A 16,007-nucleotide genomic window follows, 5' to 3' on the forward strand; every position below is an offset into this window, starting at 1 on the left:
TCCCATGGGAACACTTTGATTTTCCGAAATAAAAAGTAGCCTATGCTAAGCTATAGCTAAGCTAGCAAACTTTCCACTTTCGTATTTATAATATCCATACTGGATGAGAAAATTTATGAAGACACATTTTTAAAATAATAAAATAATGGAAATTTTTCTTTATGATGTAATAATAGCACAATATTAAAATTTTTCTCTCGACAGAATTTCGCCCAAATTCATAAAATTTTCCTTCCGCTTGAATTTTGATAGCTAGTCCCAAGAGAAACTGGCCATCCACGCAGGCAATATTATAGTGCACAAGAGTGCCACGCAAGGTATCTTAGCAAGTCGTCCCATTCGCAGCTCGTCCCATTCGCAACTCGTCCCATTCGCAGCTCGTCCCATTCGCATCTCGTCACATTCAGCCACAGGTGCAATCTCTATTCCCTCACTCTCAAAGTACGGTGGGACGGTTAATAATATAGAGCTCATGACCTCAGTATTCCGAAAGCGGTATAGAATGAAGAGTGACAGTTAGTGTGATCGAGCACCGCAATTGCATAACTCAGTCCCCTGAAACGCAAAGACGTGAGCAAAATTCAAAGTGAGCCATAAATCTTTTTATCTTACATTTAGATATTTGCAATTCCCACAAATGACCTGTGTAAAGCGATCTACGGAGGTGCAATAACACGATTTGCGAATAAATGGTTCGGAAGTTGATCTACAGTTCCGTTCATCGGGATTCTCGCGTTAGAAGTGCAAATTGCCATCGCACGAATCCATTGCCATGCGACTACGCGTATAAGTCCCCGTCGTCACATAAAAGCCGCAATAAAGCGGGTTACAGCAGATACCTGCTGCCGGTTTTAAATGTTTGCCAGTTCCTCGGTAACAGATTTTTTTTACATGCGAGTTGGGACCTCTGAGCGCGCGATTCTCTCGCATCCTACTCCGAAACGTGGCGCATCAAATGAAAAATGGCGGCTTTTACGCCAGAATGGTTATTGATGGACGACTTCAAATTTACTTTTACGGATGCCAGATTAACGAACGAATGCCAACCGGGCTTATTTTATGAGCGACGCGAAGCATTCTGTTCGGGTGAAATATGGTGAGCGATTTATCAAAATTTTTCTTTGATCCGCGCAGATAAAATACCATTTATATTGCTTAGGTAGGTATTTATTAACAGGAAATGAAAGTTTACGTTGCCGAGTTGAAAGGTTGAAAGCTTTTTGTGCTATATTAATAGCAGTACGTAGTTAGTTCACTCTGATACAGCTCAAACCGCTGCTGGGTCTAGAAACTTAAGATGTAGCACCCGAGCCGAAGGCAAGCAAATAGCGCCGAAAGTTCATGCTGCGCTTGTAGCATAAATAACTATTCATACTCGAAGGTTAGACTAGAGCATAGCCCGGGTGGGTCAGTTAGTACTTAGTATCACTACCCCTATCATAAATGTGAAAGTGTGTTTGTTTGTTGGTTTGTCCTTCAATCACGTTGCAACGGGGCAACGGATCGACGTGATTTTTTGCATGGGTATAGTTTAAGACTTGGAGAGTGACATAGGCTACTTTTTGTCCCGGAAAATCAAAGAGTTCCCACGGGATTTTTAATCCACGCGTACGAAGTCGCAGGCATCCGGAGCATCAGCTAGTAAAAATTTTTTTTTTTTTTGTCGTAAAGTACTGACACTAGTACTTTACTACCATTACAATCTAGCCTATGAGAGAGGCTAATAAGCAATTTTATATTAACCTAAACTTATAAACGTACTTATACCTAAGAATCAGTCCATTGACTTAGCTTAGTTTATAGTTAAGATACCTTATTGGAAGACACTTTGTTCTTGTGTTCTTAAAATTGCACTAGCACTAGTCTTTCACTTTGTTAGTGCAATTTTAAGAACACAAGAATAATAATAATAATAAAGAAATAAAAACTAATAAAATTCAAATAGAGTCGGGGAGTCGAATCTTGCAAAGTTTGAGAGTCCTCGAAGTTCTAATCTTGTGGAGCGCTGCGGTATCGCCGGCCCGAAGCCAATTAGTTTATATAGGTTCTGTTTAGATGAGGGACGAGTGAACTCTGCCCGGAACTGTTTGGCGAGGCAAGTGGTCGAGGGGATTCGAAATCACTTGGTGGGTTTGTTAGCCTGATAGCGGGTGCTTTCACTAACGAATAGTGCGCCACTATCACAGATTGCTGCCCGAGTTAAGCTCTCATTATGTGGATTCTAAATAACAATTTTGTAAAGTGTGCGGTTTTTGCTATTGACTGTGCCATAGAGCTGTATTTAAGCAACGTTATTTTTTCAGTTAAAATTGTGCATTCATTAGAGATGAATTAAACTAACCTTCTAGTACCTTGAATTTAGGTGTTGCGAAATGAATCTTCTTTTTTTTCTATATAAAATGAATCGCTGAATGTGTTGCTAAGCGCAAATCTCTAGAACAGCTGAACCGATTTCGCTAATTATTTTTTATAATATTTCTTGAAGTACGAGGATGGTTCTTACGGAGATAAAAATTTAAAAAATAATTAATACTTACAAAGTATTAAAAAAAAAAAAAAAAGACTGAGACTGAAGCGGTTCGCCGGGTCAGCTAGTTTAAAAGTGGTCTTTGGTAGTGGAAGAGGTTGTAAAGGAAGAAGAATAGGTACAACAAAAAAGATGAATTATGAAAATGCTTAAATAAATAAATATCATACGATATACATTATGTAATAAACTTACGTAACCATACATATTGGTAGCAATCACAATGGATAGGAGACGCTCGAAGTGATACAGGGAATTCAAGGACCTGTACAGATCCAAAGAAGAAGGACCATACATAATCATATTGGTATTGGTTGATTTTAGTATTTGAAACATGCCCGTCTTCACAGGAAGAGCCATGACGTCACAAAGTAGCTCATTACTTATAATTAGCCCGGGTAAACTTCACTTGCCGGAGGTGATGTAACCCTACGGTTTGCGTTGCCGTTAAATTAAAGCACTGAATTATTATTAGACACCAAGTAGCGCTCGTGGCTTCGAACATCACAGGCATAATAAAATAAGTTTCGTACTACTAAAGTTTATGTTAAATGCATAAAAGCGTTGATGAGTTTCAAATGTGCTCCTTATCTATTATGTTTTAATGGAAGAATAAAGTTTCGAACATCTGAAGCAGAGTTTTATATGCCAATAGTAAAATCAGTATAATGAGAAAATAGCATTAGTTAGTGATGCAAATTGAGACATACCTATACAATCCCATGATAATTGAGATGTGTAAATAAGTTGAAACAGGAGAATAGGTAATTAAATTCTTCTTCTCATTTTAAGAATAATAATTTATGAATAAATAAATTCAATCGAAAATTATCTAGCACTAGTAACACGCATAGCTGGTAGCATTTTTGCACGGGTGTAAAAATGATTTTAGTGTCACAGAAGCGATACTTAAGTGTGCTTTTATGTACACAGCGTTATAAATATAGATTGAAACCCACGCAAAGTTGGCAATACTTTTCAAATATAAACGAACTCAATGCAAAAACAACTAGCACTGGTATCAATCTCGTTGCCAACTTCAGCACTAAGAATCTAAGCACGTTTTAATTCGCAAGTTTTCGGCTTGATGAGTGCGCCCTCGTGGCTGGTGAGGAGGGATGGGGGTGAGATCGTGACGGGGTTCTTGATAGGGACAATAAAAACCCTGAAGGTGGGGCATCGGCGCTCCTTCCAGGAAATTAGCTGTCACATTACGTAGCTATTAACGCTTCGTTATGTCCCGTGCTGATCAACTCACTTGGCGTGTTTGGTTTTGGAGCACTAATTTATCGAGTCATGATGAATGTTTGTTGTAACGGGGCGTAACGTGTTTTACACGAGGGACAGTGTCCTACTTGTCAGTAATTGGTTTTACGTTTGCGTATACGTAAGATATAACTAGTAAGTAGTGAGTGCGCAACGACTCGATATGGATCTGGATTATTACCGACGCAAGTTGTTTTTCAACGATTTATTAACACACGAAACTGAGCTAATCTATCAAATAATCAGTACCCCTTATTATAAATTCGAAAGTGTGTTTGTTTGTTGGTTTGTCCTTCAATAACGTCGCAATGGCGCAACGGATTGACGTGATTTTTGACATGAGTGTAGATAAAGACCCGGAGAATGACCTAGGCTTTTTATCCCGGAAAATCAAAGAGTTCCCACGGGGTTTTAACGAAGACGCGGGCATCAGCTAGCTACCTAATAATTTAGCGAGTAAAGTATAACTTGTAAAAATTGCCATTGACATGACAATTATATGCAAATTTTATCGCTTGGACACTTCGCTCACGAGATAAATACGAGAACCAGCCAGAACACTACTCAATAAACATTTCACAAAGGCCAGTTTTACTGAACCAGTGCCCTCAAAGCCTCTTGAGAGCCACTCAGGCGCAATAATTCATTGCAGCAATTAAACGGAATTGCAAGCTGTAGACTGAGCTACATCACTTCGAGCAAATGAAGTTTACGTGAGCTAATTATGAGTAATGAGCTGCTCGACGACTTCAATATTCCGTTTGCTCTGGACTGGTTCTCGTTAATTTTTATTTTTCGCCCACCCATTTCTCTCGGAACAACCCTGCCCAATTAGTTTTCTCGCAGTTGCCTGTAATTCGCTACAGTACTAAATTGTTTAGGGTTACCTACATCTCGATGTTTTATTACCCAATAATGACGATTATAAAGTACGTCATAACTCGTACTCGTAGATACTAATTATAAAAATAATTACTTTCACTTTGTTTTTAAGTACTTAAAATTCTAAAGAGTTTAATATAGAGAATTCATTAAAAATAAATAGGAGAGTTTATTCCAAATAGAGACAAAGAAGCAAAAGAGGAACAAAAGGAAGTGATGCTTTTTGATTATTGGAATTATTGATGTGATCATGATTATGTGAAAAGAGTTGGCAGACAGCCGTATCCATATCGTGTCAATATCACTAAAATCTCGCACAATGAATCTCCACACGAGAAAATCTAGTAAATTTAGCTTTAATACAGGTACACTTAAAGGTAATTCTGCGAGTGTTCGAATGATAAATCGATTATAAAGGGATTTATAAACTCCGTCGCTTTGGAGGTCGTACGTGTTCAGAATATCCGGCAAGGTAGGTTTTGTTGTAATTAAGTTTTGGAACGAATACTAATTCATATTATAATTTGAGGGTAGTTTCTATTTTAGGTAGCTAAGCCATGGATTATCCCCTTCATCCTATACTTTGCGTCTTTGGCAAATTTGAGATCTTTTGCCTCTGTACATTTCTTCTTCCGACACTTATCAAAACAAGAGTAATTATACCGACTCTTCTGTCTTAGACTGAGATGTATAGAGCGCTTTGCTCAGACTTAAGATTGTGTTAAAACGAGACAGATTTATATGAGAGATATTCCTCTATCTCGTTTTAACTCTGTCTAAGTCTAAGCAATGTCAGAGTGCGCTCTATAGATTTCACCCTTAAAGTTTAGAATGGTAAACATGCGACGAATGATGACTGAGAAATAAATATAATCCCTAGATAATAAATGCAAGAGACTCTTTGCTTGTCAGTTTGTCCTCCGATCACGCCGCTACAGAGTGATGGATTTTTTCGGATATGATATATCATACCCTGTACAATTACTATAGTTGTATAGTTAAAAACCTGGTGGCATAGGATACTTTTTATCACGGAAAATCAAAACTTCCCAAAGGATTTTTAAAAACCTATTCGTCCCTATTAAAAATCTATTTCGTCACGCGCCAAGAGAGGCTCTCCTCGCGCGTGGCGAAAGTCCCACTGTATAAGTCCCGCAAATTGCTATTGCGCTGGAACCATGTCTCATTAACATCAAAATGACGTCATTTGACGTATATTTAAGTAAAAATATACCATCAGCTCGAAGTTTCAGACTAGTGCTGACGGCACTAAAATGGCGGCCACGCGCATTAGCAATTTGCGGGACTTATAACTGAACATCAATAATTCAACACGTGAGTGTTAAAGATCTTCCATTACAGATAATAAATAAGGCGCACAAGAGAAATTATCTCAAGTCAGCGCTAAGCAGTAAACACACAGTACATGATTTGTCTGTGTTAAACTGCTTGTTTGCGGTATCTTACATTGTGTTCCTGTACAAAGCATTTGTGAAACAATTAGCATATTACATTATTGAATAATGTTCAGAAGTAATGTTCTATACATACCTACTGCGTTAATGATTGCTTTTGAAATAGGTATGTTAATTTTCGGTCAAAACCGGCTCTATTTTATTTAACGATCTACTTTTGTTTTGAATATGTATGTATTTTTTTTAGGTTGAGATACCAATCGTGGTATGTGGTGGGGGACGCCCCGCAGACCCGTATGTCACCCGCGCTCACCCGCACCGGGTTAGCAAGGGGCTGTGCGGGTGTGCGGTACGTCCCTCCCCGATTACCATTTCAACTTGTCGCGTACTGAATAATCGTGTAAAACTAATACTGTCCTATACAGCTGAAAACGTTTTGAAAAGGATGGCATAAGTTTTGGAATTATTCAAACTGGTTAAGGTTTAGTGTATAATCGATTTCATATATTTTGTAAGCATAATGAAAGGATGTGAAATGGAGGATACAAAAAAACGTATGAAATGGGACCGATTCCGGAGCGCAAAGTTCGAAAATCAAAAACAACGGCCGCCATTTTGTAATGTTCGTTAGAGCCAGAGGCAGACCTATATAGAGGTGCAATTAGAACAAAAGACTGCTAGAAAGAGTTGGCAAGTGGCCGCTGCGAGCAATCGACTCCAATAGAGAGCTATAGGAACTTTTTTTTTACAATTTCCGAACGGGCACAGAGTAGGCAATGAATACAGATTCAAAATGACAGGAATGTTGCGGGTTCCGTTTTTGTAAGCACGGCTATTTGAGTCTAGAATAAAAGTTATTGAGATTCGATAGAGTTCTTTAAGATAAAAATAATAATCCTTAATTGTTATTTTACTACTATTGTACCTATCTATTGTCATACAGTGTACAGTTTGATAACTGATGCGGGGATTTGTTAAATTAAAAATCGAATCAAATCGCTAAGTTAGGAATAGGAAATTAGGAATAAGATATCTACTAAGAACGACATAGACAAGAAACTCCAAGCATAGCTCTCTCCATCGCCCGCTGAGTAACTCTGAGCTTTCTTATGAGGCCCATAGTTAGCTACAATGTCTCGGATCCATATGGAATTTTGGACAAGAAGTCATCTCGAAGCTTCCCGAACGCTGCCCAACCGAGTTGGATTCGGCGGCTGACTCGAAATTGAACCTACCCAACTGGATTGTGTGTCCTAGGTACACATACTCTTTCTACAATTTCGAGGCCTCTGCAGGCCCCAACGATTACTGGGAGGGCTCAACTTTATATTAATAAAATTATACTTAGGTACTTATTTTGAAGTCTAAAAGATTTATATAATAAATTACCCACATAAATATTTCAAATATATTGCTACGTATATAGCTTTTAAAGTGGACTTAAATCAAGATCAATTTAAAACACGCAAAATCCTTTTCATTACAACTCGCCGGCCGCACCAAAAAAGCGGAATGTCGAATGCGAATGCGGAAATTCAAAGTAATTTTCACGCAATTCCGCAATCATCGTAATTCATTTCGAAAACCTCAAAATTATTTTCTGTGATGAAATCTCGCGTCGTTTATTTTTAATTTAATTTTAATATTTTTGTAGAGTTTACCTGCCGCTTGGCCCTAATTAGTGAACCGAGTTAGTGGGTCCGCAATTTAAATGAGTGCGGAATAGGGTTGCCACTTTCTGGACGAGCTTTTAATAATTATTTTAATAAATAAGAAAAAATGAGAATGTTTAAATCCACTTAAGCAGAGCAGAGCAGAAATGTGTTCAGTCAACCAATTAGATTTTTTATAGAAGACGTGATAACTATTTCAAGTCATGTATTAAAAATCTGATTGGTTTGTGAAACACTTCTCCGCCGGTCTCAGTTTTTGTGGATACCGAGCTTAAAGTAAACATTTTTCAAATATAATGTATTTGGCATTATTAATAGCTTTGATATGAAAAACTACATTGATATTTTTCTACTGCATAGTGCGCATAGGTAAAGTATATTTTACTCAACAATAAAATAATATATTTTTGATAAAAACCTAAGCCCACAGTCTGTTCATGGCTTTACTAGGCAAGTAGTCGACGTCTTGTGTATTTAACAGGTATCATTTTAACTTTCTCGTAAAAATAGGAATTGGTAAGATCGTATAGGAGGTAGCCCTAGTGAGGAAAGAAACTTACCGTAGTAGGTATTCCGAGGTCCGTTCTGAACTGATTCTGCAAATTTCTTATTGTGTCCTGCGAACAAAGGAGAAAACAATATCAGTAATTGCCTTGTTTCTATAATAAACGAAACTTTCTTGAAAAAATTTCAACAATGGGCTGGTGTTGCGTCGCCATAGAATCTGTTCGCTCGCTGACTAAGATGGCTACTTTTTGTTTTAATAAAATACTTCAATTAATTTAAAAACAAATCGAAAAAAATACCTTGCTTTCATATTTTAGATTTTATGGTTTTACGCGTTCCAACTAAGAACCAGCGCAGACTAAGCGGAAATAAGGAAGAGCGGAGAAAAATTGTTAAAATGATCGCGTTTGGTCTGCACTGACCCTTACAGAGCTTTTTTAGTGTACAGTACATTAGGTACGATATAAATTACGTATAGTTGTAATTTTGTAGCTGAAGCCTATTGGTGTTGGAAGAGCCACCCCCCTAAGCCCAAGCAATATGACATCGCTTGGTCATGTGATGTTTCAACCTGTATTGCATTCTGTCAAAAATTTCGAAAGGAAAAGCGCATTTTCATCTTCAGCGCTTGGCTGCAATCAGATCTGCTGGCAAAGTTTTTCGTATAACATCATTCATTTTGACACCTCTAAATAACAAGATGGACCCATTTCGGTAGTTTTTTTAAAGATAATGTATATAAGTTCAAAACAAACAAACATCTTCTTTACACGTATTTCAAAAACACGGTTCGTAGCAAAAAGGAAACCTTTAACATTAGCTGATTAGCTGTGCAAAACTGTATTAATTAAAGCGAGCGATTCCGCCAGCTATCAAGTGTCAACCGGCTTAAGAGCATGTTGCGTGCACAAAAGAAATCACATGAAAGCGCATGCTGATTGTGACTTGCGTTCACGAGGTTGTGTTAGAGCATGTAGACACAACTTTGTTTGTAAATTTTGTATCCGAGCGTAGTAGTTAGCTTGGTAAAGCGGTAAAACTTTACGGAAGAATCTACGGAAGTTTTTGCTAACGTACTCGTTATAGCTTTCGGAGTAATACTTGATATACCTACTGAGATTGGATTTTTAGATGCATATTATCAAATAATTGCAGAATCCGTGGGATTGAATCTGCTTCGCAACCTTCGAACCTGCAAAGCGTGCTTTGAGTGTGCGAAGGCGAGGTTTTAAGTGTTTTAATTGATTTATTATTTAATTTATTATTGTGACAAGGCTTTATATTTTTTTTTTGTAAAATAAGCAAATTTAAAATAATATTACAATTACATAAAATAATTCTAATATAATATTGCATGCCTTAGTATATAAGGTATTTGGCTGTACCATCACAATTTATGACTAGGAACCATTGTAAACCCAAATAAACAATAAATAATATGATTGATTGATTGATTTGATTGATAGTGGCGATAACCGTTAGATCACAGTACCATTGTTTACGGAGCGTAGTAGTTAGCTTAAGTAAGGCAAGGAAACTAGGAAGGCAATATGGAAGAATCTACTACGGACGTTTTAAACCGACTTCATTGTTAACGCTTTTGTGGTAGATTTCGGAGTAATGTTTGATAGACTGCGCCAAACCAAACAGGATTTTTAGATGCATTGTAAAATCCGTGGGTTTTGAACCTGTATGCACTTTGTGAAGCTTGCCTTGAGGGCGATAAGCCTTAGATCACGGTTACGCAGTTACCTGTTAGTACCGATTTTTTTTGGGTCTTTGCCAGTTTATGAATTTTGAAAGAGCATTTTAACACTTCTGGCCAGTCTTGTCTGATGTTGGTGCTGGTCAGCTTGTGTTCCTGTAGGAAAGGAAAAACTGATTGATAAATCAACTGATTGATTGAATAAATAATGGGTCTCGTAACTTCAGATTTAGCTGTAGGTTTTCTTTATAAAATAGTTAAATATAAAGTTTTGAGACCCCCATTGGCCCCATTAGAGAATGATTTTCAGGAATTGTATCCGAGCAAAGCCGTGGCGGGTCAGGTAGTATGTTTGCAAAGCAAGCCGGAACTCAAATTGGCGTTGTAACAATGATTAGAGGCGTGTTCACGAGCCCCGCGTGTAGCGGGTAATGGCTGAACCGATATCCTTATTTACTGCAAATTGCGTTGCTCTCGCGTTACCGAGATTCGATGCGGCATCGCGCCCGACGCGTCCGTTTCCCAGCCTAGGTTATAGTTAGTTATACTACGCTAATAAACAAAACAAAAAAAATATTCGCATTATTGCCTTTCGAATAAAATCTGTTTGGATCAACATTTCAAAGTCTATAACGGACATGCATAGGTAGAAACATTTTTGTGTTTAAATACATTGACTATATTTACACGACTGCGTAAAAAAAGGAGTGTAATGTTTTCAAGATTCGTACCTATGTATTTATATATTTTTTATTCCGTGCCCTTAACTGCGATTTTACCGACGGTATACCTAAGTGGTGATGCAGTCTAAGGTAAGGTAAAAAAGGTTCAGGTCTTTAACAATGTCCATGCAAATCCGTTGCACCGTTGCAGCGTGACTGAAGGACAAAACAACAAACAAACACATACTTTCGCATTTATAATATGGGTGGTGATTTCAGCGATTCTTGTAAAAGTTATATGATAGATCGATAAACTTTTTCTGAATTTAAAGCACTCTTATTAATATTGAATATTCTGGATATAGACTACATGTGACTTGCGACTTTATCTGCTTGGAGTTTTGTGTCACCTATATTTTTGAACTTCCGGAATTTCAACAAAATCCTTTCACGAGAGCTTACTATTTCCACATTTCTATAGAAGCAGACATATTATGGGCTTTGAGTTGCCAGATCCGTTAGTCAGTGCAGCTTTTCATGTATCGGTAAAAGCCTCTCATCGGAAAACAGTCTGAAATACGAATACTCGTATCCCAATCTTCATTTATTTGAAGTGAAAGACGGGATATTAGTCATGTCTGAAATGGAGGCCTAATATTTTTCAAAGCTAGGTAAGCTCCGCTTGCGGTTTCAAAATTAATTTTCCAGGCAGTTGAAGTTTGAGCAATCGAAAGTTCGTGAAATTCATTAGGGCTATTGCAGGAGTTTTCTTTTGACTGACGATGAATTGTTTGAACTGGTATTGGTTCTACTTTTCTGTGTCAGGAACTTGGAATTATATTGGCACTAGATGATGCCCGCGACTTATAGCTTGCATCCCGGGGAACAACACATCTACCCTTTTTTATCCCAGTAAATCACAGAGTTCCAACGAAATTTTTGTAAACCTAAATCCACGCAAACGAAGTCATAGATATTTATTTATCAAAAAGAGGTTACGTAATGGTTCTATGGAATATTTTAGGAAGCCCCGTAATTTGAGGACCAGAAATAAAAGAGCCAGGTTAGCTAATAAAGGAGAACGAGTTTTTCATTATGGATAAACAAAAGCTTTCCCGATAGATAAGGAGTTGTACTGTAACAAATATTCTACTTAAAGTTAGAATACCTACTTACAGTTGCGGAAAGCTAAGAACACATACAATTTACTTTAATGCAATTACACTCCATAGTATCGCAGTTGGCTCAACTGAATCGCGCTAAGTTTTGTTCTAATGCGGATTATACAGTTTATCTTCCAAAGGATAAATACAAGGCGTTTGCCGTCACCCGACCCCGCTTGACGCTCGGCGCTCGGCAGACTTGACGGGACAAAGGGGGGACGTCCGAGATGGTTTCTAATTACGACAGAGACCGTTATGCAAATCGGGGGCCGAGGCGAGGTCCATCTCTCTAATAAACATGCGCTCTTGCGGTCACACCGCCAAATTGCTCGCCGTTCCCCCGCGCGCAATAAAAGCTCTCCCCTCAGACTACTACCCACTCTGGACAATTAGAATCCTTTCATCAAACTAAATGACTTTCGGACTGTTTTATACTTTTCACCAAAAAAAACTAAACAGCCAGACAGCCCGTTTATTAGAACCAATTCGAGGCACAAGCTGAGCTATTTAGCTGGCAGATGCGTTCCGGTAAATTGACCGGCGGCGGTCTGAGGAAATCGCCAGGTCGTGCGGTGACTTCGCCCGTTCCGAAACTGGGCTAAAAGCACCGCTTAGCCGCTCCCATTCAGCCGGTAATTTTTCACGGAAAACTGTCCCGCGGACAGACCGCCGCCGCTTTCAACGACTTTACGGACGTAACTTTAAAAACCGTTCCAGAATTCGGCGAAAGGTTTTTGTGTTTTCGATGGGTGGCCATAAAAATTTGAACGGTCAAATGTTTTGTGGCGTCTGAATTCTTCGGTGTCGACGTTAACGTTCGACTGGAAAAATATTCATTTTTCACACGGTGCGGCAATATTTCCGTTTGTATTGGAACAATCGAGGATACGTTTTGCTCGTATCTCTTCGCACAAAGGGCGACGGCGCGGCGGCGTCCCAGCGACAAGCGACGGAGAGGTTGTTCGCGCGTGTTTCGGAATCGTTACATTTCAATGCGCGTTTGCGAGGAAGTCGTTACCGGTGTCGCGACGAGCAAAAAAATCAAATGCTGCATCGGCCATTGCAAATGCATCGTCAGTTATCGTCATTCATTTAAAAACTTTATGCTCTCTACCTTTAAATGCTTATTCAAATTTGAGGAACGATGCGAAATACTTTATGGAATTCGTAAATATTCAGTTCGTAGTGTGTAGTCTATTTTTAGTGCCTGCTACGGATTCTGGGAATAGTCGTACATTTATGTTGATTATCCTTTCATTTTATTTGTAGCGTTCCTTTAAAGCGACTTTACCTTGAAAGTGGGAACTGAAAAGTTAGGGTATTTTGAGGCATCCCTATTTTTACATAAATAAATCACTTTGAACACAGTCAAGTACGTTATCGTATGAGGCGTACATAAATGACCTCCCATGATAGTTTTAATTAATGCTATCACCTGTGATACAGCGCCAATAAATCTCTGATATCGATTGGACTACGTTTCTTTATGTTGATCGTACACTGTACCGAGCCGTACGCGCGAAACGCAATATTTTTCAGTTCTCAAACTATGAGAGTCAATCCTTTCGCATCCGCTCCTCGCTAAATAAATCAGGCTGTTGATGGGCTTCGATTATTTATTCATCTGCATTGCCTTGTATGATGCAGTTTTGCCAATCACAATTCAAATTGGCAATATCTTCAAACCTCTAAAAAACAGAAATCGTAGCTGCTCAACACGTAAATACGGAACGTACGCAGTACAGTGCCTAGACAGTGCCAACACTAGTCTAAAAATCTTATCACATTGAACCTATTTATTGGCTTTTGCTACCAGCACAGTCGCTACCAGCGCCTTCACGGTTTGAGTAGGTTCATTTAAACTTTTAGTTCTAAAGAATACGTTGCGGCATGCGATGAGAGAGTTCGTGCGGCTAGTCGGGTAATGTGCGTTCATCATTAGTGACTAGCATTTAAATTCATGTATTCATTCAAGAGATATTACTGTACAGTTATCTTGAAATTTGATTACCACTTCGAACCTTGGGACGGTTAGAAACGGTAAGTACGAAGATAAAGTGAAGGCTTTATAAAATTTCAAGCCTAATCTAACTTGAGTCATTCGGATGTTAATGTGAGGACGTAAAATTATATTCTTGTTTTCAACTGACTTTAGAGTTTAGACAAGATGGGTTATTGCCTATTGGTTGAATTATTTTGTTAATTAGGTACTTAACGTTATTGTTAGTTGGGTTTTTTAAAATTAGATTTTCATCCACGCACATCTTAGGTATATGTTTTTAAAAAGCCCGTTTGAAATCTTTTATTTTGCGGTATAAAAAGAATCCTATGCCTACCTGCATACCTGAAAATTATCTATAATATTCTCCAAGGTACCCCCATACTTAGTAGCGAGCTGGCGATGGGTTGATCATGATGATGATGAAGGTTTTGTATTTTATAGTTTTTAATAGATTTGCAAATATGATCCGTACTAATATTATAAATGCGGAAGTATGTCTGTCTGTCTATCTGTCTGTTTGTCTGTCTGCTAGCTTTTCACGGCCTAACAGTTTAACCGATTTTGATAAAATTTGGTACAGAGTTAGCTTATATCCTGGGAAAGGACATAGGCTACTTTTTATCCCGGAAAATCAAAGATGTCCCATGGGATTTAAAAAAAAACCTAAATCCACGCGGATGAAGTCGCAGGCATCATCTAGTCGACTTATAAAATAGTAATATCACAAAAATTAACTAGTTATTGCGCTGGTCGTTACTCGTTTCATTTAAAATCAGTTAAATAAATAAATTCATTCATAGCGACAAATTAAAACCTAACGAGAGACGTCCAAACAACGACAGAAGACTTAATTGCGAATAAATCCAATTTAAACTTTCATAGTTATTTTATAAATCCACACGCGAAATTATTCGCTGGCAAACTATCTGCTAACGATTGTTTAATTTTATGTATCTGATGGTTGGTTTGTTGGTTTGTCCTTCAATCATCTCGCAAGGGAGCAATTGATCGACGTGACTTTTTGGATGGCATAAAGACCTGAAGAGTGGCAGTATAAACTACTATTTCCACTTTTAATCTGGGAACCTTTAAGTCAAGAGTGAATAGGCATCTTCTAGGCAAGCGCGCTCTATCTTGGGTTGCATCTTGCCACCAGGTCTGATTGCAGCCAAGTGATAGGCTATAAATAAATAAAAAACCGGCTAAGAGCGAGTCAGACTCGCGCACCAAGGGTTTCGTACTCGGGATTTTTCCGACATTTTGCACGATAAATCAAAAATTATTATGCATAAAATTAAATAAAAATCTGTCTTAGAATGTAGGTATAGGTAAAGCCCATACGATACCCCACTTGGTATACCTAGGTATCTCACCTACTTTGAAAATTGAAAATACTAATTTCTTCATGAAAACATTTTTTTTGTGATGTTCTTACAAATTCACGGTTTTCGGATTAATTCCCCTAGTATTAAGGATTTTCGGATTAAGTACCCTATAGGGTTTCTTGACAGACACGACAGACGGACAACGAAGTGATCCTATAAAGGTTCCTTTTTCCTTTTGAGTCACGGAACCCTAAAAATCAACCAAACAACGACAGAACTCTTAAATGCGAATAAGTCCAATTTAAACTTTTCATAGTTTATAAATCCACACCCAAAATTATTTGCTCGCTAACTATCTGCTAACTATTGTTTAATTACGTATCCGATAGATACTGTGCTTCGGTAATTAATAACGTCCAATTAAATTCGTTGGTTTCCCACAATATGAATAATGTACCGCATTGTTTACTATGTTTAGTTTAGTGTACTATTCGTGTCTCGTTAATGTAACAAGCTAGTATACTATGTAGGAAGATGTGTCTTTGTAAAAGATAGTATTAACTAGAACTTGACTAGGTAGGTCTCCGACATCAATGCTACCTTACCTACTATTCTTTAAAAAAACCGGCCAAGTGCGAGTCAGGCTCGCGCAATGAGGGTTCCGTACTACAGTCGTATTTTTTCGACATTTTGCACGATAATTCAAAAACCATGATACATAAAAATAAATAAAAACCTGTTTTAGAATGCACAAGTGAAGACCTTTCATATGATACCCCACTTGATATAGTCACTCACTTCGAAAGTTGAAAATACTAATTATTAGTTCATGACCACAATTTAATTATTTTGTGTGATCCAACCCTAAATTCACGGTTTT

The 16,007-nt window shown here is 38.0% G+C and overlaps 1 protein-coding gene across 2 annotated transcripts in view; it reads right to left on the minus strand.

Moving 5' to 3' along the window:
- The window catches only part of caps (capricious), a 399,256-nt gene that overhangs the window by 110,424 nt on the left and 272,825 nt on the right, over positions 1 to 16,007 (minus strand). For both annotated transcript variants that reach the window (XM_069500041.1, XM_069500037.1), the window contains exon 5: positions 8,328 to 8,380. In XM_069500041.1, the coding sequence (XP_069356142.1) occupies positions 8,328 to 8,380 (53 nt within the window). The remainder of the gene's footprint in view (positions 1 to 8,327; positions 8,381 to 16,007) is intronic.

Source organism: Maniola hyperantus, chromosome 1 (assembly GCF_902806685.2).
Source record: "Maniola hyperantus chromosome 1, iAphHyp1.2, whole genome shotgun sequence".
NCBI lineage: Eukaryota > Metazoa > Arthropoda > Insecta > Lepidoptera > Nymphalidae > Maniola > Maniola hyperantus.